We start from the raw sequence: 27,464 nt of genomic DNA on the forward strand, positions 1-27,464 counted from the left end.
CAAAGGCTGGAGAGGGAGCGGGAAAAAGGGAGCCCTCCTACACTGTTGGTGGGAATGTAAACTGGTACAACTGCTATGGAAAACAGTGTGGAGGCACCTTAGAAAACTAAACATAGAACTACCATATGGGAGTTCCTGTCGTGGTGCAGTGGAAACGAATCCGACTAGGAACCATGAGGTTGAGGGTTTGATCCCTGGCCTCGCTCAGTGGGTTAAGGATCTGGTGTTGCTGTGAGCTGTAGTATAGGTCACAGACAAGGCTCAGATCCCTAGTTGCTGTGGCTCTGGTGTAGGCCGGCAGCAACAGCTCTGATTAGACCCCTAGCCTGGGAACCTCCATATGCCGTGGGTGCGGCCCTAAAAGGACAAAAGAAAAAAAAAAAAGAAGAAGAAGAACTACCATATAATCCAGCGGTCTCACCCTGGGCACATATCTGGACAAAAACTCTAATTCAATAAGACACATGGAGTTCCCGTGGTGATGCAGCGGAAATGAATTAGACTAGGAACCATGAGTTTGCGGGTTCAATCCCTGGCCTTGCAAAGTGGGTTAAGGATCCAGCATTGCCGTGAGCTATGGTATAGGTCGAAGATGTGGCTCGGATCTGGCATTGCTGTGGCTCTGGCGTGCGCCAGCGGCTGTAGCTCCGATTAGATCCCTAGCCTGGGAACCTCCATATGCTGCAGGTGCGGCCCTAAAAAAAAAAAAAAAAAAAAAAAGGATACATGCAAAGTTCCCTTGTAGCTCAGTGGGTTGAGTACCTGACATGGTTTCCGTGAGGATGCAGGTTTGATTCCTTGCCTTGCTCAGCAAGTTAAGGACCTGGTGTTGCTGCAAGCTGTGACATAGGTTGCAGATGGGGCTCAGATCCAGTGTTGCCATGGCTATGGCACAGGCCTGTAGCTGCAGCTCCAATTTGACTCCTAGCCTGGGAAATTCCATATGCTGCAGGTGTGGCCTTAAAAAAAAGGGACGTATGTACCCCTGTGTTCCTAGCTGCACTGTTCACAGTAGCTAAAACATGGAAACAACATAAATGTCCATTGATGGATGAATGGACTAAGAAGATTGGTGTGTATGTAAAATGGAATACTACTCAGCCATAAAAAAGAATGAGATAATGCCATTTTCAGCAATGTGATTACAAATAGAGATTATCATACTAAGTGAAATAAGTCAGAAAGAGGACAGATATCATATAATATCACTTATATGTGGAATCTGAAATATGGCACAAGTGAACCTTTCCACAAAACAAAAATAGACCCACAGACAAGGAGAATAGACTTGTGGTTGCCAAGAGGGAGGGGGTGGGATGGACTGGGTGTTTGGGGTTGGTAGATGCAAATTATTACATTTAGAATGGGTAGACAATAAGGTCCTACTGCACAGCACAGGAACTACATCTGATCTCCTGGGATAGACCATGACGGAAAATAATATAAAAAAAGAATGTGTATAGCGTGTGTATGTGTGTGTGTGTGTGTGTGTGTGTGTGTGTGTGTGTGTCCCTTTGCTGTATAGAAATTGGCACAATATTGTAAATCAACTATACTTTTTATTTTATTTTTTAAAAATTCCCCCCCCCAAAAAAAAGGAAGACTGAAAGAGGCCAGATAGGGAAGGTGCAATTAGACAATGGAAAGAATCTGAGGTTTCTAGAAAGCTTGCTTATGGCACTGTGGCATACTTGCAGTGAATGTACTCACAGCGTGACGAATAGTCACACATGTGTGAATGGGACCACCCCCGAGATCGGGACTTAGAACACTTCTGTCACTCCAGAAGGTTCCTTTGTGTCCTTTCCCCATCATGCCCTTGGCAGCCAGAGCTAACCCCTATGCTGCCTTCTCCCACTAAAGGTGAGTGTTGCCTGTTCTAGAATGTTTCACCAGTAGAATCACACAGGAGGCTTTGGGTGTCTGCCTTCCTTTGCTCCACATGATGTCTGTGAAAGTCGTCCAGGTTGGAGCATGTGGCAGTCCTTTCAATAGAATATTCAGTTTTAGTCTGAGTGGGCTGGCAAACCCTGGGGTGGTTTGGGCAGAGGAATGACGTGAACTAATTTGCATCTTCAAAGACTCCCCTTGGCTGCTAGAGGGTAGAAGCAAGGGGACCAGGGCGGGGGCTTGTGTGAGTTTCTGGTGGCAGCTGTGACAATGGCTACAAACTGGGTGGCTTCAAACAAAATGTATTCTCTCACAGTTCTGAGGCTGAAGTCTGAAATCAAGGTGCTGGCAGGGTTCTGCTCCCGCTGCAGGCTCCGGGGAAGGAGCTTGCCTTTGCGCCTCCCACTTTGGTTTTCTTTTATTTTCTCAGGTTTTCTCTTGCCTTGTGGCATCAGTTCTGTGAATTAGGATGATTTCAAGAGAGTTCTCCAGTCTCCACCTCCCCTTCACACAGCTGCCTCTCTGTGTCCTGTCCTCTTCTTAGGCGGACACAGAGCCAGCTGTTTAGGGCACACTCATCCAGGTTGACCTCATCTTAATTTAGTTATGTCTGCAAAGACCCTGTTTCCACATTAAGGTGGCATTCTGAGATTCCAGGTGGGCATGGCCTGTGGGGGACGCTCTTCACCCCACGCCGGGGCTGTTGCAATGGTCCAGGTGGGAGATGATGGTCATGAGGACGGGGTGGGGGAGGGGGCAGTGGTTTGAGAGGTGGCTGGAATCGCGTAGAGTTTGATTGTCCCTCTGACACGATTTGCCGTGTGGTTGACTTTGGGGTCTTAATGAATGAACGAGAAGCATCAAAGATGACTCCGGCGTTTGAGGCCCAAACAGCTGAGAGCATGAAGGTATGGTTTCCTGAAATGGCGAAGGCCGGGATAGGAGCAACTATGAGAGGTAAAGAAAAAAATTCCCTTTTGGATGTGTGAGGTTCAAGAGGCTTGTTAGATACCCAGGTGGGGACTTGGACCTAGAATCAGGGATATGAGTCTGGGATTTAGGAAAAGGAGGGGCCGGGCTGGAGATGTACAGCTGAGCGTTTCTGCGTTGCGAGTCTGATGAGGTCGGCGGGGGCGTGAGCCAGGATGGAAGGGAGGACCTCGGACCACGTGGGCATGGCTGCCATCCGGAGGCTGGGAAGATGCTGAGGATGACGTGTCCCCTGAACCAGTTCTGTGAATTAGGATGATTTCAAGAGAGGATCCTTAAAAGTTTTTCCCAGAGTGCCTGGAGTGTAATTGTCTTAGAATAACGGATAGCTTTGTGTATACCTGCTCTTTTTTGGGGGGTGAAGTGGAGTTGGTGGCTGTGACAGTCCTGTGAAAATTTCTTGGACCTGGACAGAGACAGGCCTTTCTCCCGCCAAGCCCTGGGGGCATCTGGAAAGCACTCCCCACTCCTGGGCTCCCCTCTCTCTGCCCGGAGCTGACATCACCAGGGCAGCTTGTGGGGAGCGCAGGCTCCGAAGACAAAGGCCTGAGTGTGAACAGTGTGGGGCCTGGCATCTCCCAGCTGCTGCAGCCCCAATCCCCCATCTGTGCCAGGGGTAGACGTGGAGCTGGGAGCCATGCAGCTCCTGCCAGAGCAGGGACCCGGGGTCCCTGGGACTTGGCTTCACGGACTCAGTCCCTGAGAGCCAGGAGACATAGCTCTGAGACTTGGGCTAGTGCTTCTGGCTCTGAGGGCCAGTTTGCCCATCCAGAATAGGGATCTTGCTTATTTAGGGCTGCAAGGTTAGGTGAAGCATGAGGCATAGTGTCTTAGGCATGGTCATAAGCATATGGTAAGCGCTCTGTGGTCTTGTTTTGCCTTGACTATAAGCAGGGAATTTGTCTGCTTTGTTGGGCAGTTCCCCAGCGCTTGGAACTGTGCCCAGCACATAGTAAGCACATAGTGTATATTTGTAGGATGAATGCATGACTGAAAGAATGAATGATAAGGTGAGAATCCCTTTCCCCAAGAGTCCTCTTCCATTTCCAGTTTGCTGTTACGGTGTTGAGGAGGAAGGCTGAGACCCCATCATTGCTGGATGTGCTGGCAGTTTGTTCATTCATTTGTTCATTCATTCATTCATACATACACTGGGCACATAGTGAGCTTTAGGGACCCAGTGAAGGGCATGGTGGGAGACCATAGCCGTGTAATTTGGTACATTCCTTTCCCATACGTGATTTTCTGTTTTACTACCCAAAGGCTCTCCATAGACAATGCCTAGTTTTGTTTGTGTGTCTTTAAAAGCTTTACATAAAAGGGTTCATATTATACCCATCTTTTTTTTTTTTTTTGGTCTTTTTGGCTTTTAGGGCCACACCAGCAGCATATGGAGGTTCCCAGGCTAGGGATCCAATTGGAGCTGTAGCCGCCAGCCTACGCCAGAGCCACAGCAACTTGGGACACGAGCCTCGTCTGTGATCTACACCACAGCTCATGGCAATGATGGATCCTCAACCCACTGAGCGAGGCTGGGGATCGAACCCGTGTCCTCACAAATGCTAGTCGGGTTCACTAACCGCTGAGCCACGATAGGAACTCCCCTTTCGTTTTCTTTTTTTTTTTCAATTAAGAGCATGTCTTTGATCCGTGTTGCTATCCATAGCTTTAGTTTTCCCATTTTCACTACTGTGTAGTGTACCATTGTGTAAATCTGCTGCAAACGTATTTTTCATTCTCCAATTGATGGATACTTAGGTGGTGTTCCATTTTTTGCTGTTCCAAACAAGGGCAGGGTTGAGTGTCCATGTTCCTGTAGCCTGGCATGCATGTGTGGGTTTCTGTAGACTGAGAGTTGGCAGACTTTTCTATCAAAGGCCAGAGAGTAAATATTTTAGGTTTTGCGATTGTAGGTCTCTGTTACAACTGCTTCGCTCTGCTGATAGAGCTTGGATGCAGCTATAGACAATATGTAAACTAATCAGTATGACTGTGTTCCAATACAAATTTAATTACCAAAATAGGAAGTAGGAGAATTTGGCCCGTGGGCCATAATTTGCCAACCTCTGATCTAGACTTTGTGCTGGGTTGTAGAATACACACATTTGTATCTCTTTTAGGTGGTGGTTTTTCCAGAGTGATTGTCTGTAGCTGCATTTTGAGAGTGTTTCCCCAGATTGTTTGAGAGTTGACAAATTCCTTTGCCGTCCTTGGTGAGTTTTAACGAAGGTCTCCTGTCCCTTTGCAGAGCTGCATGCTCCTGGGCGGCCGGAAGACCACGGACATCCCTCTGGAGGGCTACCTGTTGTCTCCCATTCAGAGGATCTGCAAGTACCCCCTCCTCCTCAAGGTGAGATGTTCCCCCTGTTCCTTTCCCTGATTTTGAAGTGACGGAAAGCCCAGCTTTGCCTGGCTTAAAAAATGAAACTTGTTAGTTCAGGGAGCTGAGAACTAGAGATAGCATTGGCTTTGGGCTGGGCTGCCTCCAAACAAGGACTCTGCCTCTTTTTCTCTTGTTCGATTCTGCTGCCCACCATTCAGCTTTGCTTTCAGCATAGTAGCAGATGGCTAGTAGTTACTGTGGCCTTGTACCCTCTCAAGTTCAAAGACAGTGGGGAAAGGAGTTCCCATCGTGCCTCACTGGTAACAAACCCGACTAGTATCTATGAGGATGCAGGTTTGATCCCTGGCCTTGCTCAGTGGGCTAAGGATCCAGTGTTGCCGTGAGCTATGGTGTAGACTGGCAGCTAGAGTTCCAATTTGACCCCTAGCCTGAGAACTTCCATATGCTGTGGGTATGGCCTTAAAAAGACGAATAAATAAATAAATAAATAAATACCACCCAAAAAACCCCAAAACAAAACAGAAACAAAACTCAAAACAACAACAACAACAACAACAACAAAACCCAACAAGAGGACAGTGGGGAAAGAGTGAGCCTCTCTTCCAGTAGTTCTGACAAAAGTCCTGAGTGAGGGTCACCAGGCTTTGGCCATCTGTTGCTAGAAGAATGTGATATCAGGAATGGTTTGGGCCTGAGTCATGTGCTTTTTAACTTGAATCAATTATAAGAAGCCTTTGCTTGGGCTATTTATCCTCCTCCCATATGCTTGGGCTTGGGCTCAACCCTTGATCCAATTGCTATGAGCTGGGTACTGTTGTGCTCTGATTGGCTGAGTTGCTCCAGGGCCAGTGACTAGGGCAGTGTTGTGTTCTGATTGGCTGAGACTGCAGTCAGGTGCTCCACCCCCGAACCAATTACCCTGAGCAAGGGAGCTCTGATTGGCACAGACTTGTGTCATGTGATCCAACCTCTAACCAATCATGGGGTTCCCTAGGGCAAAAGTCCAGTGATGGAGAAAGAGGTACCCACCTCACCAGAATTTGGGTTGTGTGTGGAAGAGGGGTAAGGGAGCAGATGCTGGGTGGACAAAGCAGAGCCATCCATGTAGCTGTTGTCCTCTTTCCCGCCCAGCCCCCTTTGACTTAGTCTTGGTCAGACAGCCCAAAGGAAGATGTGCTGCTTGCCTGGGGCCCTAAATCTTGATTCTCAGCTTCAGAGTCAGCTTCTGGGCAGATCCCCAACTTGGGGTTGGCTCTGCTGCCATCCACTGCTTTCAGCCCAGGGTTTTCAGCCCTTGGAGATGGTGGCTGTGGTCCTGAGGCCACTCTGGCTCCATCCTGAAGTCCTTGCATCTGACAGCTATTCCCTGGGGTCCCTGCTGGTAGATTAATTTGGCTGATGGTGCCTCATTCTCATACCTGCTCAGTGGGGCCACGTGCATCACTGCTCCATGAGCTGAAAGGGAGAGAGGAGGAGAAAAATACTAGGGGGTTTTTGAACTTGCCTTTCTGCAAGCCTGTGAGTTGAATCATTCCCTTTTGGATGCCATCAGCTCTGCCTATGAACACAGACCTTTAGCGTGTGTAGCCATGGGTGGTGGGACCCCAGTCTCCCTGTGCCTCCTCCGACCTGCTGCTTGTTTATCCCTCCCAGGGATCTGCAAGAACCATCTACAATTGTTCTTGCAGCTGCTTTGATCCCCAAACAGGTGTCAGAAATGCCGTACGTGGCTCAGCCCTTCACCTTGGTGCCACAGCTTCAGGTGGAACTTGTAAATTGGTAACCCGTAGACTGCAGAGGACCTGCAGAGGTGCTTTATTTGCTTCGTTTGGTGTGTTCTTCAAACTTGAATTGGTTGCTGGCATTAAAGAGGTAGTATTCTGTCATGGTTTAGGGCAGAGGTTGGCAAAACTGTGGCCTGTGAGCCAGATCCAGCCCATGGGCTATTTTTGTAAAATAGCTACGAATGGTGTTTACATTTTTTAAAAGGATTGTTAAAAAAAGCCCCCAAAACAAACAAAGAAGAATATGTGACAGAGGCCGGATGTGGCTAGTGAAGCTTAACATATTTACAGCCTGGCCCTTTACAGAAAAAAATTTGCTGACCCCTGGATTAGAGCCAGGCTTTGCAGTCACAGGCTGTCTGGGTTGAATTCTAGCTCTGTCATTTACTGGCTGTGTGACCTTGGGAAAGTCACTTCCTCGTGCCTCAGTTGCTCATCTGTAATACAGTGTCTATATGAATAGTACTGATAGGATTGATGATTAAACATTTATTTACTTAATTCTTAGAGCAACCTGATGAGGTAGGCACTGTGATCGACCCACTTTTAGAGATAAGAGGCACAGAGAAAGGAAGTGGCCTGTTTAAGGCCACACATTAGGTAAGCAGGAGGAACCATGATTGAATCTGGTTAGTCTGATTCTAGAGCTCTGCCCCCAGCTGCACTGCATGTTGAGAAGCACTTGGAGAATTAAGTTGCCGAAGTGCTTGGGTGTTGGGGATGCGCCCTCCTCAGTTCTCCAGCTGGGGCCCTGGGAAGGTGGGGGGCCTTGTGTGTTGTGGCTCCGTGGCTGGTCTGCACCTTCTCTCCTGGGGTTCAAAGCCGTGAATATCTGACCCATTAGGAGAACTGCAAGCTACAGCCCCAGAACCTAGCCAAGGTTCCCTTGGCTTTAACGCTTTGGTTTGGATCTTGGGAAGGTCTGGGATCCCAGGAGTGGCCACTTGGAATGGCATTTTCTGTAACGTATTTGAACAACCGGTGGGGTCGGACCCCTGTGTGTCCTGCTAGGCTCTGAGCTCTCGATGTGAGGTCCAGGTACTTCTGAGGCCTGCTCAGCCCCAGGGGCTGCAGTCTGGTCCCATGGGATTCCTGGACTCTGGATTCCCAGGAGAGTAGAGAGAAGGAAAGGACCAGCTGGCAGCTGGTAGAGGAGTAACTGCCCACCGGAAACAGTGAGGAAACACGGCTGTGGGTTTCCCTCCAGACCAAAGGGCTGTTTACAGGGCCCATTTCCTCGGACTCCAGCTGTGTTTATCCGGAGCTCAGGGAGCTCTGGGGGACCTGCCAGCAGGGCTTGAGATTCCTGTGGGGACATGCCATGCTCCCCGTCCAGCAGAATTGCTCAGAGTGTCCTGGCCTTTGGCACCTACAGCTGGAACGTTTGCATCAGAAAACAGCTGGGATGGAGGGGAACTCTTCCTGCCCCTCCTGAGTTCCGCTTCTGTCACGTTTTCCAATGGTTCTCAAAAGATGATCCCCTGAGGTTGGGGCAGCTGAGCCCCATCCCTCTGTCCTGCCTCCGCTCCCTCCCGTTCTGAGGCCCTTGCAGATGTCCCCGAGGCCTTCTGAGCCCCCTTGTTTCAGATGAACTTGGAATCGAGTAGGCGAACGGGGTCGAGGAGCCTGCGTGGGAAGGGGGAAAGAGGCGAGAATGAAAGCCTCTTTGGGAACAGCCCCAGAAGCTCAACTTGAACGTGGCCTAAGAATAGCCAGAACATTCTATTTCAGCCTTCAGCCCAGGCCCGGGATAGACAGTTGGCATTTTCAGGCTCTGTTGAGTTTTCCGTCAACGTTTCCAAGAAAGTGATTCAGATTTGGGGTGATGCCCCCAGGGCTCACATGGCAGGTGCCCGAGGGGAGACCCACTGTCACTGACCCTATCAGTTGTTGCCTGGGGATGAGCGGATCTCACTGGCACACAGAGCTTCCGGTCTCAGGCTGGACCCACAAGGGCCTGGTACATAACAGAAGAGGGTTGAGGCTGGTGGGGCCAAACCCAGGGGGCACATCTGTGTGAAGGTGGCAGCTGCCACTCCAGTCCCCTTTTCCCTTAGTCTCCCGCCTCTCTGACCCTTCTTCTCGGTCTCCTTTGCAGGTTCCTCACCTTCTAGACCTCCAGGTGTAGGTGGGCCCCAGGCCTCAGTCCATGGGCCTTTTTCCTGTATAGACTTGCACCTGCAATGGCCTCATCCACTCTCTGGCATTTTTTTTTTTTAAGTATATTTAAAAGTTGTGCAACCATCACCACAATAATTTTAGAACATTCTCATCCCCCAAAGAAACTCTGGATCCACGAGCAGTCACTTCCCTTTTCCCTCCCCACCCCGGCAAGTACTCAGCTACTTTCCGTCTCTGTGAACTTGCTGACTCTGGACAGTTCTAGGTGAAATCACATAAAATATAGCTTTTTGTGTCTGGCTTCTTTCACTTAGCGGAGTGCTTTCAGGGTTCATCCCCGTTGTAGGATACATCACCACTTCATTCATTTTCGTGGCTGAGTAATTAATATTCCATTGCGCGGGGTTAGCACGTTTTCTTTATCCATTCTTCAGTGGATGGGCCCTTGGGTTACTTCCACTTTCTGGCGGTTATGACTTGTGCTGCTATGAACAGCCACTCAGAAGCTTCTCTGTGGACATTCCTATGGCTTTAGACCCCGTCTCTCTCTGGTGACTTCCAGCCTGGACGTCTCACCTCAACTCTAGACTCGGCCCCCTGCCCACTTGGCTTTTCCCCCTGCATGTCTCACAGTTGTCTCCTGTCTGCCATGTACAGAAGCAAGTGCTTGGCTCTCCCTTCCTCTTAGACCCGTCTCCCCTCCACCTACCCCCTCGTCCTCATCTCTGTAAATGGCCTGATCAGACATTCTGGGCCCCTACAGGGCACATTCTGGGAGCCATCTTCTGAGACAGCTGCTGCGGGCTTGTGTCAGGGGTGCTTTTGCAGGACGCCTGCTCAGGGGGTAGCCTTGGGGCCTGGCAAAGTCTCCTGTGTCTCGTGCAGCTGTCACCCACACACAGCGTGAGGACCTTATCATTTGGTTGTTAATTCTGTCTCCTTGGCCATCAGGAGTGCAGTTCTGTGGGACGGACCCTGGTCCATCACTAAAGAGGTGTCAGCATCAGTTCTTGGTACAGAGGGATGACTGGGGACAGGTGTATTTCCAGAATGTGGGACCACTCACAGCTGTATGTGTGGGGACCACTCACGGCTCTCCAGAGGATCTCGGGTGACACAGGAGAAAACTTGACCTGGGCGGGGTGGTGGGGGAGGGGAGAGGGCAACATCAAAACACGGTGAATCACGCCATGAGAGTAGAACTTTCTTAGCCGAGTCCTTCCTTTCTGTCTTCCTGATGACCTCCGTGGGGACGACAGTTGGTGCTGCAGTGTCTAGGGTTTGGGGAGCTGTTCATTCATTCACCAACTATTTATGGAGCGACTATTATGTGTGAGACGTTATACTAGGTGCTGGAGATACAAAGTGAACAAAAACTGCCCAAACCCCTTCCTCCATGTTCTGACATTGTACTTGGTGGGATGGGAGGAGGGGAGGTGAACGCAGATGAATGAACAGGAGATGTGTATGCTTAGTCAGATGGCATGGCTGCTATGGAAAAAAATATTTATCAGGCTAGAAGGGTTAGTAAGGTCCAGGAGTGATGGATAGAGAAAGGGACATTTGTGCAAAGACCTCAAGGAGGTGAGGAAGGGGGCCTTACAAGTAGCTGGGGGAAGAGTCTTCCAGACAGAGAGAAGAGCCAGTGCAAAGGCCCTGAGGCAGCAGAGGAGGAAGAGGCTCCGACCTAGTTCTTGCAGGATCCCTCAGGCTGTCTGTGGGGAACTGGACCAGGAGGGGATGAGGGTGGAGGTGGGGGTGGAGGGGGCCAGGGAGGTGTTGACTCAAGTGGTCGAGGCAGGAGGTGGCTGGGCCAGGGCAGTGGTGGTGGAGGTGGCGGCATTTCATGAACATTGCCTCTTCACCTCGTGCCGTTTTCTGTTGGACGGAGGTCTTTTGTATTGATTTGCCAGAGTTCTTTCTCTTCCTTCTGGCCACCGTGGGTCATATTCTCTGACTCCGCTGTTATGCAGTGAGTTCCTTATCTGCTGGGGATCTGGCATTGTCACCGTCTTGGTGAGAAGGCGCAGGAAGTCACAGGTCTCTTTGCTGTGGCCCCTTTTGTCCCAGCTTTCGTCTTCTCCCAGCCACAGTGCCCAGCCTGCATCTTGCCTCTTGGGCTGAGCACTGACACCTTGCCCGCAGATGCTTCAGCGCTTCCGGCTGTACCAGCCCCAGTTTAGGCTCTTTCCTGTGTGGTGAGCTGCAGTAGTCTTGGGATGCTTGACTCCCTCCGGGTGGAGGACCTCCTCTCAACTCTCCCTTTTACAGCCAAGCGCAGATTCCTCATCTTCTAAGGGGCCCTCCCAGGTCACTCTTCTCGGGAATCCCGCCTGCCTTCTGCCATGGCAGAAGGTGGTTAAGGGTCCGAGTTTGGAAAACCAGCTCCAACTCTTCTTAGCTGTGTGACTGAGGACAAGTTGCTGAACCTCTCTGTGCCCCCATTACCCCGTCTGTAAAATAGGCATTGGAGTAGACTTCCAGGCTGGCTGCAAAGATTAGATGAGACAGTCAGTGCCCAAGAAAACCCAGGAGAGCATTTTGCATGTTACTAGGTAGCTAGACATGCTTGGTAAATGTTAGCTACTCTAATAATATAATGGTTTTAATTTTTATTGATATCCCAGTTCCTTTTCATACTAGTATTACCTCTTTGAGGAAGTGGCAAATTCTCTGTGCCTCATTTTGCTCGTCTGTCAAATAGTGCCTTAGTCATGGGTTCTTGTGGAGATTGAATGAAGTAATAGCCATAAAGTGCTTATAAGTGCGCAGTCAGTATTTTCATTGTTTCAATGTCTACTTTGTGAAGTATTAATAAAACGACCATAGGTTTCTTTTGTTTAGTATTTTCAAGATATATCTTTTTTATCCTTGAACTAGCAGTCGTCCTGTACCCTTAGATTTTAGGTACTTCTTTGGTAAACAGTATAAAGTTAAATTTAAAATCTGTCCTGGGAGTTCCCGTCGTGGAGCAGTGGTTAACGAATCCGACTAGGAACCATGAGGTTGCGGGTTCGGTCCCTGCCCTTGCTCAGTGGGTTAAGGATCCGGCGTTGCGGTGAGCTGTGGTGTAGGTTGCAGACGCGGCTCAGATCCTGCGTTGCTGTGGCTCTGGCGTAGGCCGGTGGCTACAGCTCAGATTGGACCCCTAGCCTGGGAACCTCCATATGCCGCAGGAGCGGTCCAAGAAATAGCAACAACAACAACAACAAAAAAAGACAGACAAAAAAAAAAAAAATAAAAAAAATAAAATCTGTCCTGTCAGTCTCTATTTTTGAACAGGAGAGGTTAGTCCACTTATATTTATTGCTTATTGATATTTGAACTTGTTCTTACCATCTTTATCAAAAATTTTTTATCTGTCCTCTTTTTTATTGCTACCTTTTCCTCCTTTCTTGCTTTATTTTGGATCATGTCAGTTTTTTGTTTGTTTAGTTACTCCTGTTTTCTTTATTTCTTCTTCTCCTTCTGCTAGGTTGAAATTTGAAACTACCACAGCTTGTTACCTCTCTTTTACCCTTTCCTCTGTAGAACCTGGGATTGGGAGTGCAGGACGTAGACTTTTGCAGCGAGCTGTGCTAGGACCCCCTTTGTAAGTTGGGTGTAGAGTCTCTGAACGTTGGATCCCCGCCACTGAAGGTCAGTGGCAACCAATCCAGGGTCTCAAACATGGGGACCTTCAGGGCAGGTGAAAGAAGTGAGTGAGTAGGTTGAATGCAACCCAGTGGGGTGGGGTGGGGTGGGGACTGTGGCAGACGGCAGAGCACATGTCCCATCTGAGAGGTGAACTGTTGTTGTCTGGTGAAGATGCAGACCCAGAGTGGCCAGAACTTCTGCTTTGGCTGAGAAAGCCTGGCAGTAGCATTTGGCCTGCAAGGGCCCAGATTGTGACCGGGCTCCGGTCCAGTCCTTGCATTGTGCAGCCAGGAGACTGAGGTTCCGGATGGGGAGGTGACTTGCCCAAGGTCACATAGCATGTCCTTGTCAAAGCCAAAACATGAACACCCAGACCTGAGCCCTCATCCTACTGTCCCCTTCTACCTCTCCAAGTGGAAGGAAGGAGTTTTTAAGACCCATGCATTATTTCCTTCCCCCATTAACTCATTAACCCAAGGGGGCTGCAGTTTTCAAACATGCAACAGGGGCTAGAATTGTTAAAATCAGAACTGGCATGAAATACATTTCATGTAGTTGGCATGCATGGAGATTTTCTTTACTATGCTGGACAGCTTTTCAGTTCTGGGTTTTCTTGAATGTCCAGATTTTTTTTTTTTTAATTTTTCCACTGTACAGCAAGGGGATCAAGTTATCCTTACATGTATACATTACAATTACATTTTTTTCCCCACCCTTTGTTCTGTTGCAACATGAGTATCTAGACAAAGTTCTCAATGCTATTCAGCAGGATCTCCTTGTAAATCTATTCTAAGTTGTGTCTGATAAGCCCAAACTCCCGATCCCTCCCACTCTCTCCCCCTCCCAGCAGGCCGACACAAGTCTTTTCTCCAAGTCCATGATTTTCTTTTCTGAGGAGATGTTCATTTGTGCTGGATATTAGATTCCAGTTATAAGTGATATCATATGGTATTTGTCTTTGTCTTTCTTGCTCATTTCACTCAGTATGAGATTCTCTAGCTCCATCCATGTTGCTGCAAATGGCATTATGTCATTCTTTTTTATGGCTGAGTAGTATGCCATTGTGTATATATACCACATCTTCCGAATCCAATCATCTGTCGATGGACATGTAGGTTGTTTCCATGTCCTGGCTATTGTGAATAGTGCTGCAATGAACATGCGGGTGCATGTGTCTCTTTTAAGTAGAGTTTTGTCTGGATAGATGCCCAAGAGGGAATTGTGGGGTCATATGGAAGTTCTATGTATAGATTTCTAAGGTATCTGCAAACTGTTCTCCATAGTGGCTGTACCAGTTTACATTCCCACCAACAGTGCAGGAGGGTTCCCTTTTCTCCACAGCACCTCCAGCACTTGTTATTTGTGGATTTATTAATGATGGCCATTCTGACTGGTGTGAGGTGGTATCTCATGGTAGTTTTGATTTGCATTTCTCTTATAATCAGCGATGTTGAGCATTTTTTCATGTGTTTGCTGGCCACCAGATGTTTTTCATTTCTTGTTTTCTTTTTCTTTCGCGTGGTGGTTGGTCTTGTCAGCGCCTTTAATTTCCATCCTGCCATCACCCCAGATAGGGCGTGAGGGGACTCAGAACTGAAATACGGGAAAGTCTTGATAAAGAGGTCAGAGCTTGGCTTCCTAAGCTCCGATGGTGCTGCCGTGGGTGGAGGTCTGGGGACAGACAGAGCCACAGTTGGGTGCAGGACCCTGAAGCTGGCTGAGGTGTCTACAGAAGGTGGCTGTGTTCCTTTTGCTCGAGCCTCCTCCCCCCAGTGACACTTCTATCTTCAAGGCTGCCTTTTTTTCTCTTTGTAGAGAGGACAGCATGCCTGTCCAACCCCCATGTATCCTTTTGAGCCTTCGTCCACCCCAGGTCACAGCGAGTAATGGGTATTGTCACTTCTTCCCGGGACCTGTCCAGCTGTGTTTGCACACTGTTATGGATCTGTCTTCTGGCTGCATCCAGGAGCAAAAATGATGCCATGGAGAATAGGGCTCTTCTGTCTCGCAGCTCTCTTCTCCTCTGTGTTGGCTTTGTTCCTGGGGGCTCCCTTCTCACGGGCAGGATGGGCCTCCAGCAGCCTCAGGCCTGCGTCTGACCAGCACGGCCACCGAGGGAAAAGAAAGCGTGTCTTTCCAGACCATCTCACTGGGAGCAGTTACTGGGAGACCTGGGCTGCCCTTGAGCTGGTAGCTGCGGCTGGGAGATGGAAGGCTTGCAAATACACCCAGGGAGCTGGCCTGGCGCGGCTAGGGACTGTGACTGGCCAGAGGCTAGGGGAGAACAGGGGCCCCGTCTCCTCCTCTCTTCTCCTCACCCCTCTCCTCCTCTGCCTCTGGGCCTGGTGTTCTTCTCTTGGTCCTTTTCTGAAGGCTGAGCAGGAAAGGGGGAGCTGGCTGCAGCCACGTTTCCTTGATGCCCGGTTTGGCCTGGAGTGTGAGGCCCTGCACCCTGAATGGGCACCCGCGGACACTGTTTGGTAAACGTGCCAGGAGGGAAGTGTGGTGATGGGGCACCTCGCGGAAGCTCTGACGTCCTCTCTTCTGGGAAGTCCTCACCTCAGCCTGGCTTGTGAAACCACACGGGCCCACGAGGCGGATGTTGGGGAAAGGTCACCTGGTCTGGCTCGGGGGGGCCTTCTGCTGCTGATTCGCAGGGTGTACCCCGCTTCTCTGCCTCAGTTTTTCTAAGGAATCCCCAGGGCCTGCCCCTGCTCAGACGTTTTGTGTTTGTTCTAAGAGCCTACTTTGGGGGCCGTTCATCCCCTACTGGTACTATTTCTGGAGGGGCCTATAGCTCTGGTCAGGCGTCCACCAGGTCCTGGTTTCTGGCTCTGTGACCTTGGGCTGCAGGCCTTGCCTTTCTGTGCCTCAGTCCCTTCACCTGTAGAATGAAGATGAAAATGGTACCTACCTCATTGGAATGATTTGAGGATGAAACAACTTAATAAATTTAAGTTTAGAACAGTATCTGGTAGGAATTCCTAGTGTGGCTCAGCGGTAACGAACCCAACTAGTACCCGTGAGAACTTGGGTTGGATCCCTGGCCTCACTCGGTGGGTTAAGGATCCAGCGTTGCCATGAGCTGTGGTGTAGGTTGCAGACATGGCTCGGATCCCTCATTGCTGTGGCTGTGGTGTAGGCCAGCAGCTGCAGCTCCGATTCGACCCCCAGCCTGGAAACCTCCATATGTCTCGAGCGCAGCCCTGAAAAAAAAAAAAAGACAATGCCTGGCACATTTGGTAAGTGTACTAAGTACTCAAATGCCAGCTGTTATATGATTACTATCGTGTCTACAACCTTGACTGTTATTATTGTTATTACATAGAAACAGTAATCAATGTAAGAGCTAATATTAGTGTGGAAATGGTGATGATGATGAAAAATACTGTGTCCTTACTGAATACGGAAAGTTTTACATTCATCGTTTTTGTCTTTTTAGGGCCATACCCACGGCACATGGAGGTTCCCAGGCTGGGGTCCAATCAGAGCTGTAGCTGCCGGCCTATGCCAGAGCCACGGCAACATGGGATCCGAGCCGTGTCTGTGACCTACACCACAGCTCACAGCAACACCAGATCCTTAACCCACTGAGCAAGGCCAGGGATTGAACCCGCAACCTCGTGGTTCCTAGTTGGGTTCATTTCCTCTGTGCCATGACGGGACCTCCTCTTCTTCAAATCTGAATGAGAGCCTTGTTGGGTAAAGTAATCTTGGTTGGAGGTTTCTTCCTTTCATCACGTTAAGTATATCATGCCACTCCCTTCTGGCCTGCAGAGTTTCTGCTAAAAAATCTGCCGATAACCTTATCAGGGTTCCCTTGTAGGTCATTTGTTTCTTTTCCCTAAGCTGCTTTCAACATTTTCTCTGTCTTAATTTTAATTAAGTTTGATTAATATGTGTCTTAGTGTATTCCTCCTCTTGGGTTTATTTTATATGGTTCTCGTTGTGCTTCTTGGATTTGAGTGAGTGGTTCCTTTCCCATGTTAGGGAAGTTTTTGGCTATTATCTCTTCCAGTAATTTTTCTGTCCCTTTCTCTCTCTCTTCGCCTTCTGGAACCCCTATAATACGTATGTTGGTGCATTTAACATTGTCCCAGAGTTCTCTGAGACTCTCTTCATTTGTTTTCAATCTTTCTTCTCTTTTCTGTTCCGCATCCTTGATTACCACTAATTGGTCCCCCACCTCACTTATTTGTTCTTCTGCCTCCTGTATTCTGCTGTTGGCTGCTTCTAATGAATTTTTTATTTCAGTTATTGTATTTTGCATCTCTTCTTGTTTAAGTTTTATATCTTGCATCTCTTTGCTCAGTGTTTCCTGTAAATTATCCATCTTTGCCTCCAGTTTATTTCCAATGTCTTGCATCATCTTCAGCATCAACAATCTAAAGTCTTTTTCCTGGAGGCTGAGAATATCCTGATCACTTAGCTGATTTTCTGGGGTTTTTCCTTTCTCCCTCATCTGAGTTCTAGTTCTCTGTCTTTTCATTTTTATAGGTTTTTGGTGTGGTGACCTTTTTTCAGATAATAGAGTTGTAGCCTCTCTTACTTCTGGTGTCTGCCTCCCTTGTGACTGAAGTTGGTAGGGGGGCTTGCTGTAGGCTTCCTGATGGGAGGGACTGATGCCTGCCCACTGGTAGGTGGAGCTGATTCCTATCCCTCTGGTGGGTGGGGGTTTGTCTCTGGGTGAGAATAAAGGCGGCTGTGTGCCTAGGGGGTCTTTAGGCAGCCTGTTTACTGATGGGCAGGGCTGTGATCCCACATGGTTGTTGTTTGGCCTGCAGCTTCTCATTTTCCCAAAATGGGCACCTCCAGAGAAAGGCACGCTGCTGAATATTCCCGCTGCTGAATATTCCCAAGAGCTTCGCTACCCAATGCCCTTCCCCCACAACAAGCAGCATTCACCCCTGTTTTCCCAGGAGGTCCTGCAAGAACTGCAGTCAGGTTTGACCCAGATTCCTATGGAGACTTTGCTTTGCCCTGGGACCCAGTGCGTGTGAAAGTCTGTGTGCGCCTTTTAAGAATGGGGTCTCCTTTCCCCCAGTCCCGTGGAGCTCCTGAGCACAAGCCCCACTGGCCTTCAATGCCAGATGCTCCAGGGGCCCTTTCTCCCAGTGCCAGATCCCCAGGCATGGGGGTTTGACGTGGGGCTCAGAACTCTCACTCCTGTAGGTGAGTCTCCATGAACCAGTTACTTTCCAGTCTGTGAGGCTTCCCACCCGGGGAGGTATGGGGTTGCTTATATCGTGTAATTGCCCCTCCTACCTCTTGATGTGGCCTCCTCTTGATGTGGCCTCCTCTTTGTCTTCTGGAGTAGGATATCTTTTTGAAAGTTTCCAGTCCATTTGGTGGAAGGTTGCTCAGCATTTGGTTATAATTTTGTTGTTTTTAGGAGAGAAGTTGAGCTCCTGTCCTTCTATTCTGCAATCTTAATCCTGTCTCCTCTCCTTGGCTTTTCTATTGTATTGTGTCTAAAACCCACTCCCTAGACCACAGGACTTTCCAGGTTTATGTTCCTATATGCTGTTTGAATTTGGATAAAGAATGTGGGCATGAATTCATCATTCATCCCTCTCATGATGGGGAACTCACTGTCTTATATGGCGGCCCACTTTGTGAGAAAGCTGCAGCTGGTGTAAAATTGGATTAGCCTGAGCAAACAGTTGCCTCCTGCATTGGTCCACTTAGACCCTCTGAGGTTTTACGGATCCAACAGGTTTCTTTGTTGTACAGTCCTCTCAAGATGCTTAACAACCAGCTTTTGGGTTCCTTCTAGAAATAACTCTTCTTTAGGCCAAGCCTGCTAAGTTCATGTCACTATTCCACATAGGATGTGGATTCCAGGGCTTTCCACCCCATAGTCTATCTTTTTTGAACCTGACTCTTGTTGTAACTTATTAAGACAGTGTGATCCCTTGGAGTTCCCATCGTGACTTAGCGGAAATGAATCTGACTAGCATCCATGAAGAGGAAGGCTTGATTCCTGGCCTTGCTCAGTGGGTTAAGGATCTGGCGTTGCCATGAGCAGTGGTGTAGGTTGCACAGCTTGGATCCCGAGTTGCTATGGCTGTGGCGTAGGCCAGCAGCTACAGCTCCAATTCAATCCATAGCCTGGGAACCTCCGTATGCTGTGGGTACAGCCCCCCAAAATGAGCCCATGTGATCTTCTCACCTCCCTCCTTTTGTATGTTAGGCTTTTGTTAGTGCAACCCAAGCTCCTGCTTACTTTGAAGATACCCATATTTTATGCTTGTCCGGCACTTCTTTGAGATTCCAAGTCCTTGCTGTCTCTCTGAGATCGTGACTCAATAGGGACTCTTTCAAATACAAGGAATGGAAGAACTAGCTCAAACAGCCTTTAACAAAAAAAAAAAAAAAAAAAGAAAAGAAAGAAAGAAAAAGAAAGAAAAAAAGGGCTCACATCACTGTGAAGTATGTGGATAGATGGTTTCAGATATGACCTGATCCAGATTCATTTGGGAACTGCTAAAGTTTTCCAAAGCTGCTGCGTCATTTTATATGTCCACATGTAATGTATGAGATTCTAGTTTCTCCACATCTTTACCAACATTTGTTATTGTTTGTGTGTTTGTTTTTTTTTTCTTTTTATTGCCGCACCTGTGGCATATGGAAGTGCTATTGGCCATTTGTGTTAATTTTATGGAGAAATGTCTGTTCACATCCTTTGCTTATTTTTTAATTGAGTTACTTGTCTTTTTGTTGTTAAGTTGTAAGCATTCTTTTTTTGTCTTTTTGTCTTTTCCAGGGCCTCACCCGTGGCATATGGAGGTTCCCAGACTAGGGGTCCAATCAGAGCTGTAGCCGCCGGCCTACGCCAGAGCCACAGCAATGTCAGGTCTGAGCTGTGTCTGCGGCCTACACCACACCTCGTGGCAACGCCAGATCCTTAATGCACTGATCGAGGCCAGGGATCGAACCCACAACCTCATGGTTCCTAGTCAGATTCGTTAACTACTGAGCCACGATGGGAACTCCCTAAGCATTCTTTATACTGGCTACAAATTCTTTGTCAGATATATAATTTACACATTCTGTGGCTTCTCTTTTTGCTTTCTTTACAGTGTTCTTTGAAAGACAAAGTTTCTCATTTTGCTGAAGTCCAGCTTATGGAATTTTTTTTAGTTGCCTGTACATCTGACATTGTGTCTAAGAAGTCTTTGCCTAACTCGAAGTCACAAAAATTTACTCATGTTTTCTTTTAACAATTTTATAGTTTCAGCTCTTACATTTAGGCCCATGATCCACTTTGAGTTAATTTTTGTGTCCAGTGTGAGAAAGAGGTCCAACTTCATTCTTTTGCCTGTGGATACCCGGTTTTCCCAGCAGCACATGTTGAAAAGATGGCTCTTTCCCCATGTAATTGTCTTAGCACTTTGTTAAAACTTTCTCGGCCATAAATGTCAGGGTTTATTTCTGGACTCTTGATTCTTTTCCATTGACTTGTATGCCTAACCTTATGCTAATACTGTACCACCTCTGATAATCTGGAGAAAGCATGTGCCAGTAAAGCACACACAGCAAGTGCAAAGGCCCAGAGGCAGGCCCAGGCTCTGAGTTTGTGGCTGGGCAGAGTGGAGTTAGCACTCCCTTGGGAACCGAGACACCAAAGCCAATACCTTCCCTGCAGTTTTGGTCCAGCCAGGGGCCTGGCCAGGAGGTCCTGCTCAGTTTCCATTCTCCAGGCCTAGAAGCCCTAGGGTGGGAGGAGAGGTGGGGACAGCCAGATGGAAAAGGGAAATAACCTTTTTCTCACTTTTACCAGCTGCGCGGTGTTGGCAGCCCCTCAGGGAACCCATCAGAGGAGGATCACTGAAATTCCAGCGTCCAGGGGTTTGGGATGTGGTGGCTGTGCTTCCCAGGTTACGCTAGCCCATTAGTTTTAGTCTCAAGAATGAGAGAGGTGAGGGTGTCACACTTGGGGGGAAGGGGGGGCAGGCAGGACCCCAGGGACACAGGCTAGAGGAGTGGTCAGAGACGTGGGCGCCGATCTAGACTGAGAGAAGCTCAGAGGCCCCAGAGAAGCGAGGACCACGTGGAAATGACAGAGCATAAAGCTTCATGTACTGTGGCAGGTGGTGGGGTGGCTTGGTCCTCAGACTGCCCTCCGACCCCCTGCTTTTAGGAGGGGATGTTGGCTGTGTATTGAGGGGTTGAGCCTTTGTCCCTGCTCACTGGGAGGAAATAGGGAGCTGGCTGGCCGCACTCCCCTCTTTGGCCTTGGCTAGCCTGACAAAGATTCAGATGCTCAAAGCTACTCGTTTTGGAGCACTGGGTTGGGGGTGCTTTGGTGTGTTGAACCGAATTCCACATCATACGTTACAGGCTTTTATTATATATATATTTTTTTTCCTTTTTTGGCTGCCCTGAAGCATATGGAGTTCCCAGGCCAGGGGTCAGATCCGGTTTGCAGTATGCTGCAGCTGGGGCAACACCGGATCCTTTAACCCACTGTGCGGGCCTGGGATCAAACCTCTGCCCTGGTGCTGCAGAGATGTGCCAATCCCCTTGTGCCACAGCAGAAACTCCATTTTATTATGCTTTTATCTGTGGACATGCCTACAAGTAAGCCATCACCTCCAGGAGGCCATGTCTGTGTCATCTGTGTCCTCAACAGAGGGCCCAGCATGGGGCCTGGTACATGGATGGGTGAATGAATGAATGACTAGGGCACAGAGCTTCCTGATTCCAACTTTGAGCATCTCTTGCCTGGACTGTTGCAGTAGCCACTCAGTGGTCTTCCTGCTTTTATGTTCACTTTATGTACATCTTCCACTCGGAGAGATTCTTTAAAAGTTAAATAATTTGGATGGCGTCAGACCTCAGCTCATAAGTCCTTGTTGCCTCTCCCAGGCTCTTGGGAGGAAACCCAGAGACACCCCCCGACCCGACCCGCCGGCCCTACGTGATCTGGCTTTGGCGTGTGTCTCCGACCTCATCACCTTTCCTTGTCTGTCTCGCTCACTCTGCTACAGCTTCTCTGGCCTCCTTGCTGTTTCTCACTGCCTCAGGACCTTTGCTTGTGCTCTTCTCTTGTCTGGAGTACTGCTCCCACAGATGTTTGTGTGACCCAGGCCCTCACTTCATTCGGGTCTCCACCTGGAGGCCCATCTCAGAGAGACTTTCTTAGACCACTGCTCCTCCCTCCCTCTGGGTCCCTTCACTTGCCTAGCACTTAGCAATCATGTCGATTCTATTCCCTTGAGAGGGAGGTGTTCCTAGTTCACTACTGAAAGCTTGGAAATAGTATAGAAGTCCAGAGCACTAACCCCAGAGCCAGACTGGTCAGGCTCAAATCTGCTGTGTGACCTCAGGTTGAGGACCTGACCTCTCTGTGCCTCAGTTCTCCACTGTATCAAATGAGGATAAGCACCAGAACTCCCTCGCAGGGCTGGGCTGGTGTGAGGCTCGAGTGAGCTGGACAGAGCGTCCACACTCGCTGCGTCCTGGCTCTCAGGTTCCCGTTGGTGGTCATACTCAGCCTCTGGACTCTTCCCCTCTTGACTGGGAGATTCCTGAGGGCCTTCTCTGTCCAGACCCCTGTGCTCTCCGCCTAGACCCCTTGCTCAGTCAGTATTTTTTGAGTGAGGAACAAAATAGGTCCGTCGTACAAAACCAATGACCCGCCTGCCTCCGACTCGCTTCCTCCTTGACGCCCTTCCGGCCGCGCTGTCCTTCCCCTTCTCCGGTTTCCCAGAGCATTTGCCCCACACGGGCTGTCGTCCGCGCCCCCCTCCGCGCTCCCAGCTCCGTCATCCCCAGAGAGGGGGCTCCATCTCCCCAACTTGCTTCCCCTCTGGCCTGTCCCCGGGCCCGTGGCGGGCGCTCAGCAAACCCACAGCGTCCCGATGTCACAGAACAGCCGGGCCTTGGGACCATGAGGATCTGCTCTCCAGAAAAGAGGCCGCTGTTTCTGGTCAGGCAGGGCAGCAACGAAGCGACTGGAGATGGGTTGGCGGGGGAGCAGGTGCTCCTCGGGGCGTGCTCAGAGCCGTGCCCCGGCTGGCAGCTGGCTGCTCGCAGCCCTGCTCGCGGGTACGGTACCACCGCAGGGCTGGTCATGGCCTTGCCGGGGGCTGAGCGAGGCTGTCCTCTTTCACAGTGTTTGCCTTAGCCCTCACCATGACCACACGCAGAACCAGGCGGTGGGGTTCAAATCCACGTGCCGCCTCTTCCTTCTTAGAGGCCTTGGGCTGTCCCACTGAGCCTCAGCCTCATCGGTTAAATGGGACCGTAGCAGAACCTACGTCACAGGCACAGAGTAAAGACGCGGGAGGCGTTGACTGGTTGACTGGTCATCGTCACCACCCTGCTTGTCACTGGTTTGCGGATGGTGAACCCGAGGCTTGGCGTGGAGGGCATCTGGACCTAGGTCAGCCAGCTCCCCAGGGGCGAAGCCAGCCCAGGAAGCCACGTGTGGAAAGCAGCCCTCAGGAGTGTTCTGTCTGTGATTTTTGAGGGACCAGAAAGATGTAGAGATACTGGAGCCTTCAGGCACGTCGGGGCCAGCGGATTCAAGAACCTTATATCTACCAGCGCTGTCCTTTCGGTTGAGTGACTCGGCCTGAACATCTTCGGTGATGTCTTGAGGCCCAGCTGGTCTCTGCTGTCTCAGTTCCTTTCTCATCACACTTACTACGTGGCTGAAACCCTTTGATTAAGGCCAGCCTGACCTTTAGAACGTCCAGCCTGCATGCGTGGTGGGGGGTGCAAGGTGGGGGGTGTGTGAGTTAAGGCCCTGCAGCCTTTTTACAGGTTCCCTCCCAGGTTCCCGGGAAGGCAAGGGTGTTTTGGTTTTTTTTAATACACCCATTTTACAGATGAGAAAACTGGGGGGCTGGGGAGGGGCAGTGTCGGTGGCTGCTTCTCAGAGCTGCCATCCTCTTGCTCTGTGCCTTCCTATGTCTTTGTGTGTCTGTCTCTCAGTTTCGCTGTTTCTCCTCTCTCATTTACTCTCCTCCAGGCGCACTGCCTCCTGGTTGTTTCCCTTACGCACCGCATGTGTTCCCGCCGTGACCCTTTTTGCATCTGCTGTTCCCGCTACCAGGGTGCTCTTTGCCCAGATTCTTGTAGGACTTCCTTCCTAGCTTTATCCAGAATCCCTGTTCCAATGGCACCCCCTCCGAGGGGCCCTCCCTGGCCTCCTCCTCTGAAAGAACACCTCCTTTCTCAAGACCCTTTAGCCCCTCATTCTGATTTGTTTCTGTAATATTTGTCACTGCCCCACATTAGATCGTAGACCTGATTTTCCTTTATTAGAATGTAAGAGCCACCAGAGGAGGAGTTTTTCTGTTTATTAACAGATGTATCCCCTGGCCCTAGGGCACTGTCCGTCGTGGAGGAGCTGCTCAGAGGACATTTACTGAATGAATGCGCGGCGTCCCCCAGCTCCAGATCACGCAGTTTGTCCAGAGCAGAGCTGGGACTTGGCTCAGGGCCGGGTGACCCAGAGGCTGTGTTTGGTCCCCTCTGGGTTGACGTCCCTCATTCCTGCCCTGTCCTCTACCTTAGGAGCTGGCCAAGAGGACCCCTGGCAAGCACCCAGACCACCCCGCCGTCCAGAGCGCCCTGCAGGCCATGAAGACGGTCTGCTCCAACATCAACGAGACCAAGCGGCAGATGGAGAAGCTGGAGGCCCTGGAGCAGCTGCAGTCGCACATCGAAGGCTGGGAGGTGTGTCTGGGGCAGGAGGGGCCCTCTGGGCTGGAGACGGGCCCGGGGGGTGCACAGCTGTGGTTTCAAACTCAGCCTGTGCACCAGATCCAGCCTGCAGCATATTCAGTTTGGCATACATGATGTTTGCCCCCCCCAAAAAAAAGTTTCATTATTTTCCAATTAAGTCCACGTAAAAGTCTAGATTTCAAGCTTCTCTTAAAGTGTTGGTAGCTCCGGATCCCCCTTTTCCACGGCAACAGCCTCTGGAGCCTCTGGTTCTCCTCCGTCCCCATCGTCCCCTGTCACTCTCCCGCGCACCGTGCCTCATCTGCCTGGTGTTCACAGACCTTTGTGCTTTTGACCTAAGGTCAAGGGTAGCTTTAAGGGTTCACTCCAGGACAAAATTCCAGCTTTGACACTCCCTTCCTGGGTGACTTCAGACAAATGTCTTAACTTCTCTGAACTTTGGTTTCCTTACTTAAACCTGCACATAATAGTTCTCAGTAAATGGTAGGTATGGATACACGATGATCCTGATTATTAAGGGGCAGGATCCCCCTAATTTGAAGACTGAGATCTTCTGTTGTGTGTAATTTATTTGTTTAAACACCCCCCACCCCCATCTTCCTTAAATTATTTGAGCTCTCCTACGCGTCTGTAGAACGAAATGGGAAAATCTGAATGAATAAAAGAAGGCCAGTGTCCGAGGAAGCACAGCTGGAATGGGGAATGGGAGATTGAGACTAAAGAGGAAAGACTGTTGGGCACAGGTTGCTCTCTGAATCATCGCGGGAGGCCCTTGAGATGTTCTGGCGCTTGCTACATCTGAGCTTTTCGCTGCATCTCCCTGTGTTGGGGAACCCTAAATGTGACCGTATAGCCCTGAGGTCGAGGGCGCGGCGGCAGTGAGGTCAGGGTGAGCGGGTGTCGTGGATTTGTGCTTGTCCCGTGCACTCTCCTTTCGCTGGGCCTGCCTGCCTGGCTGAGGCTGCAGAACACAGAGTCTCATTTCCCAGACTCCCTTGTCGCTCAGGTTTGGGGTGTGGCTGACCAAGATCAGATCCAGCTGCCTGAGATTTGGAAGGCAGGAGTCAGGCGGAGGCCACCCTTGTGATGTTTTGCAGCAAAACATAGCCGTGGTCGTGTTTGGCTTTGCTGAGTAGCATTAGCAGAAGGCCCAGGTTCCAGCTTCTGGGTGTCAACCAGGAAGGGCGTGCACTGCGTTGTTGGTGGCGTATATCTAGCAGGACGGGGTAGCTTTGTAGCTGGCAGTTGAGGCAGCAGCTCCTGAGGTTCTGGGAGGAGCCTGGGCAACGTTTCCTGAGAGTATCAGCTCGGGCAGGGGGTGGTCTGATTCTCCCTTTCCCCAGTTGGGGCAGAGGCAGCGGCACCCCCGGAGGGCCAGTTCTATAGCATTCTTGGTTTTCTGGCAGCTATGGTTCTAGACTCCTCTAGCCCCTCTGAGTAAGACCCTCATTTCTCTCTGCTTAAAATGCATAGCTTGGTTTCTCTTTCCCACAGCTGAAAATTGTGTCAATTAGGATATGTCCTCTAAGAAATCTCATTTCACCTTTGCGATATCAGAGCTCTGATTTGGTTTCTTGTGATCCTCTTGGCCTTCTCCTGGTGGTTCCATGATGGCAGGGGCTCCAGGCATCGTGTGTTCCAGAGCAGGAGGAAACAGGGGCATGGCCAGGGTGGTGACGGGGAGCTCTCCTCCCTTGTGGAGGAAAATATTTCCAAAAGCCACAGAGAGACTTCCCTTTTCATCTCATTTCCCAGAAGTATGTCATTTGACCACTTTCAGCAAATATGCCAACCTAAAGATTATATAGACACATATAAACATCTGTCTGTTTGGGCTTTGAGCTTCCTGGCAGCCAAGGTGAAAAGAACATGACACATAAGTTACTGAACATTCATTGTCAACAAAGAAAGAAGCTGAGCAGTTCTTCTGGGAGGCAGAGAGTTTCCTAGCATCCAGCTAGAAAGGAAATTTCTCACGTGGGCCCCTGTGGAGAGGGTATTAAGTAAGCAGTTTGGCAGCTGGAACAGAAGTGATTTCTAGATTCCTTCTTCTGGTAAGAGCCTAGGGAAATAGGAACTAAAAGTATTCGGGGCTTTTTTTGACCTTGAAAAATCTGCAGTGTGAGAATGGCTCTTATTTCAGTCACTGTTGCTGGGTGCAACAGGAAAGAAAGTGACCCAGAATAAGGATTGCTGGCAATTCTTGAGCACCTATTACGTGTTTCCAAATAGGAGAGAAGTGCTGTTGTTATCCCCATTTTATAGATGAGGAGACTGAGGCACAGGGTCTTGGCTTTGGGACTCAGCCTTGTAACTTACAGACTGCCCTGCCTTAGGCAAGTTTGTCCTACTCCCCTGGCCTTATCTTCCCCTATTTGTCTAATTTTAGTGATGATATCTTTGACATTACCTCCTGGTGTCATTTTGAGGGTAAAGCAAAGTGTAGACTATGAATATTCTTTGGAAAATGGGAAATGGTGTTCTGTGCAGTGGAAAGGCTTTGAAGTTTGATTCTCAAGGTGACTTGGGAAAATAATACGTTCTAGCTAGAAAAAATAATGTTTAACAGTGAAGCTACTTGCAGTCACTTCATGCTGTCGGTAGTTACAACCTTAGGGGGCAGTAGGGCTGAGGGTGTAGTTCACAGTCAGTGATGGTGGTTGCAGAGCCTTATTTCTGATTCTCTTCTCCATCACTTCTAATCGTTTGTTTGACCTCTTGCCAATCTGATTCGGTGGCCGTCATCTCTCTCAGAATATGCATGGCTGGCAAGGAACTTGTTTCTGGAGGAGGGGGAATCTTTTCTTGGCCACTTTCTTGCTTTTTTGATGCTTGGGCTCGCATCATTAGTTTGATCGCTGATCTGTGGTTTTCCTGGCCTGATCCTCTGTGAGCCGGTTGTCCTTTTTTGCTGTGGGACTGGTTTTGTTAAAACCAGATAACTTAATCCATAAATCCGTTTTACTGAGCACAAGGAAATGGGGTATGTTGCAGTGTTG

General features: G+C 49.5%; 1 protein-coding gene across 4 annotated transcripts in view; it reads left to right on the forward strand.

The window, feature by feature from the left end:
- PREX1 (phosphatidylinositol-3,4,5-trisphosphate dependent Rac exchange factor 1) overlaps positions 1-27,464 on the forward strand; it is a 197,039-nt gene that overhangs the window by 98,390 nt on the left and 71,185 nt on the right. For all 4 annotated transcript variants that reach the window (XM_047770923.1, XM_047770921.1, XM_047770920.1 and 1 more), the window contains exons 5-6: positions 5,129-5,230; positions 24,295-24,456. In XM_047770923.1, the coding sequence (XP_047626879.1) occupies positions 5,129-5,230; positions 24,295-24,456 (264 nt within the window). The remainder of the gene's footprint in view (positions 1-5,128; positions 5,231-24,294; positions 24,457-27,464) is intronic.

This window comes from Phacochoerus africanus, chromosome 3, assembly GCF_016906955.1.
Source record: "Phacochoerus africanus isolate WHEZ1 chromosome 3, ROS_Pafr_v1, whole genome shotgun sequence".
NCBI classification, from domain to species: domain Eukaryota; kingdom Metazoa; phylum Chordata; class Mammalia; order Artiodactyla; family Suidae; genus Phacochoerus; species Phacochoerus africanus.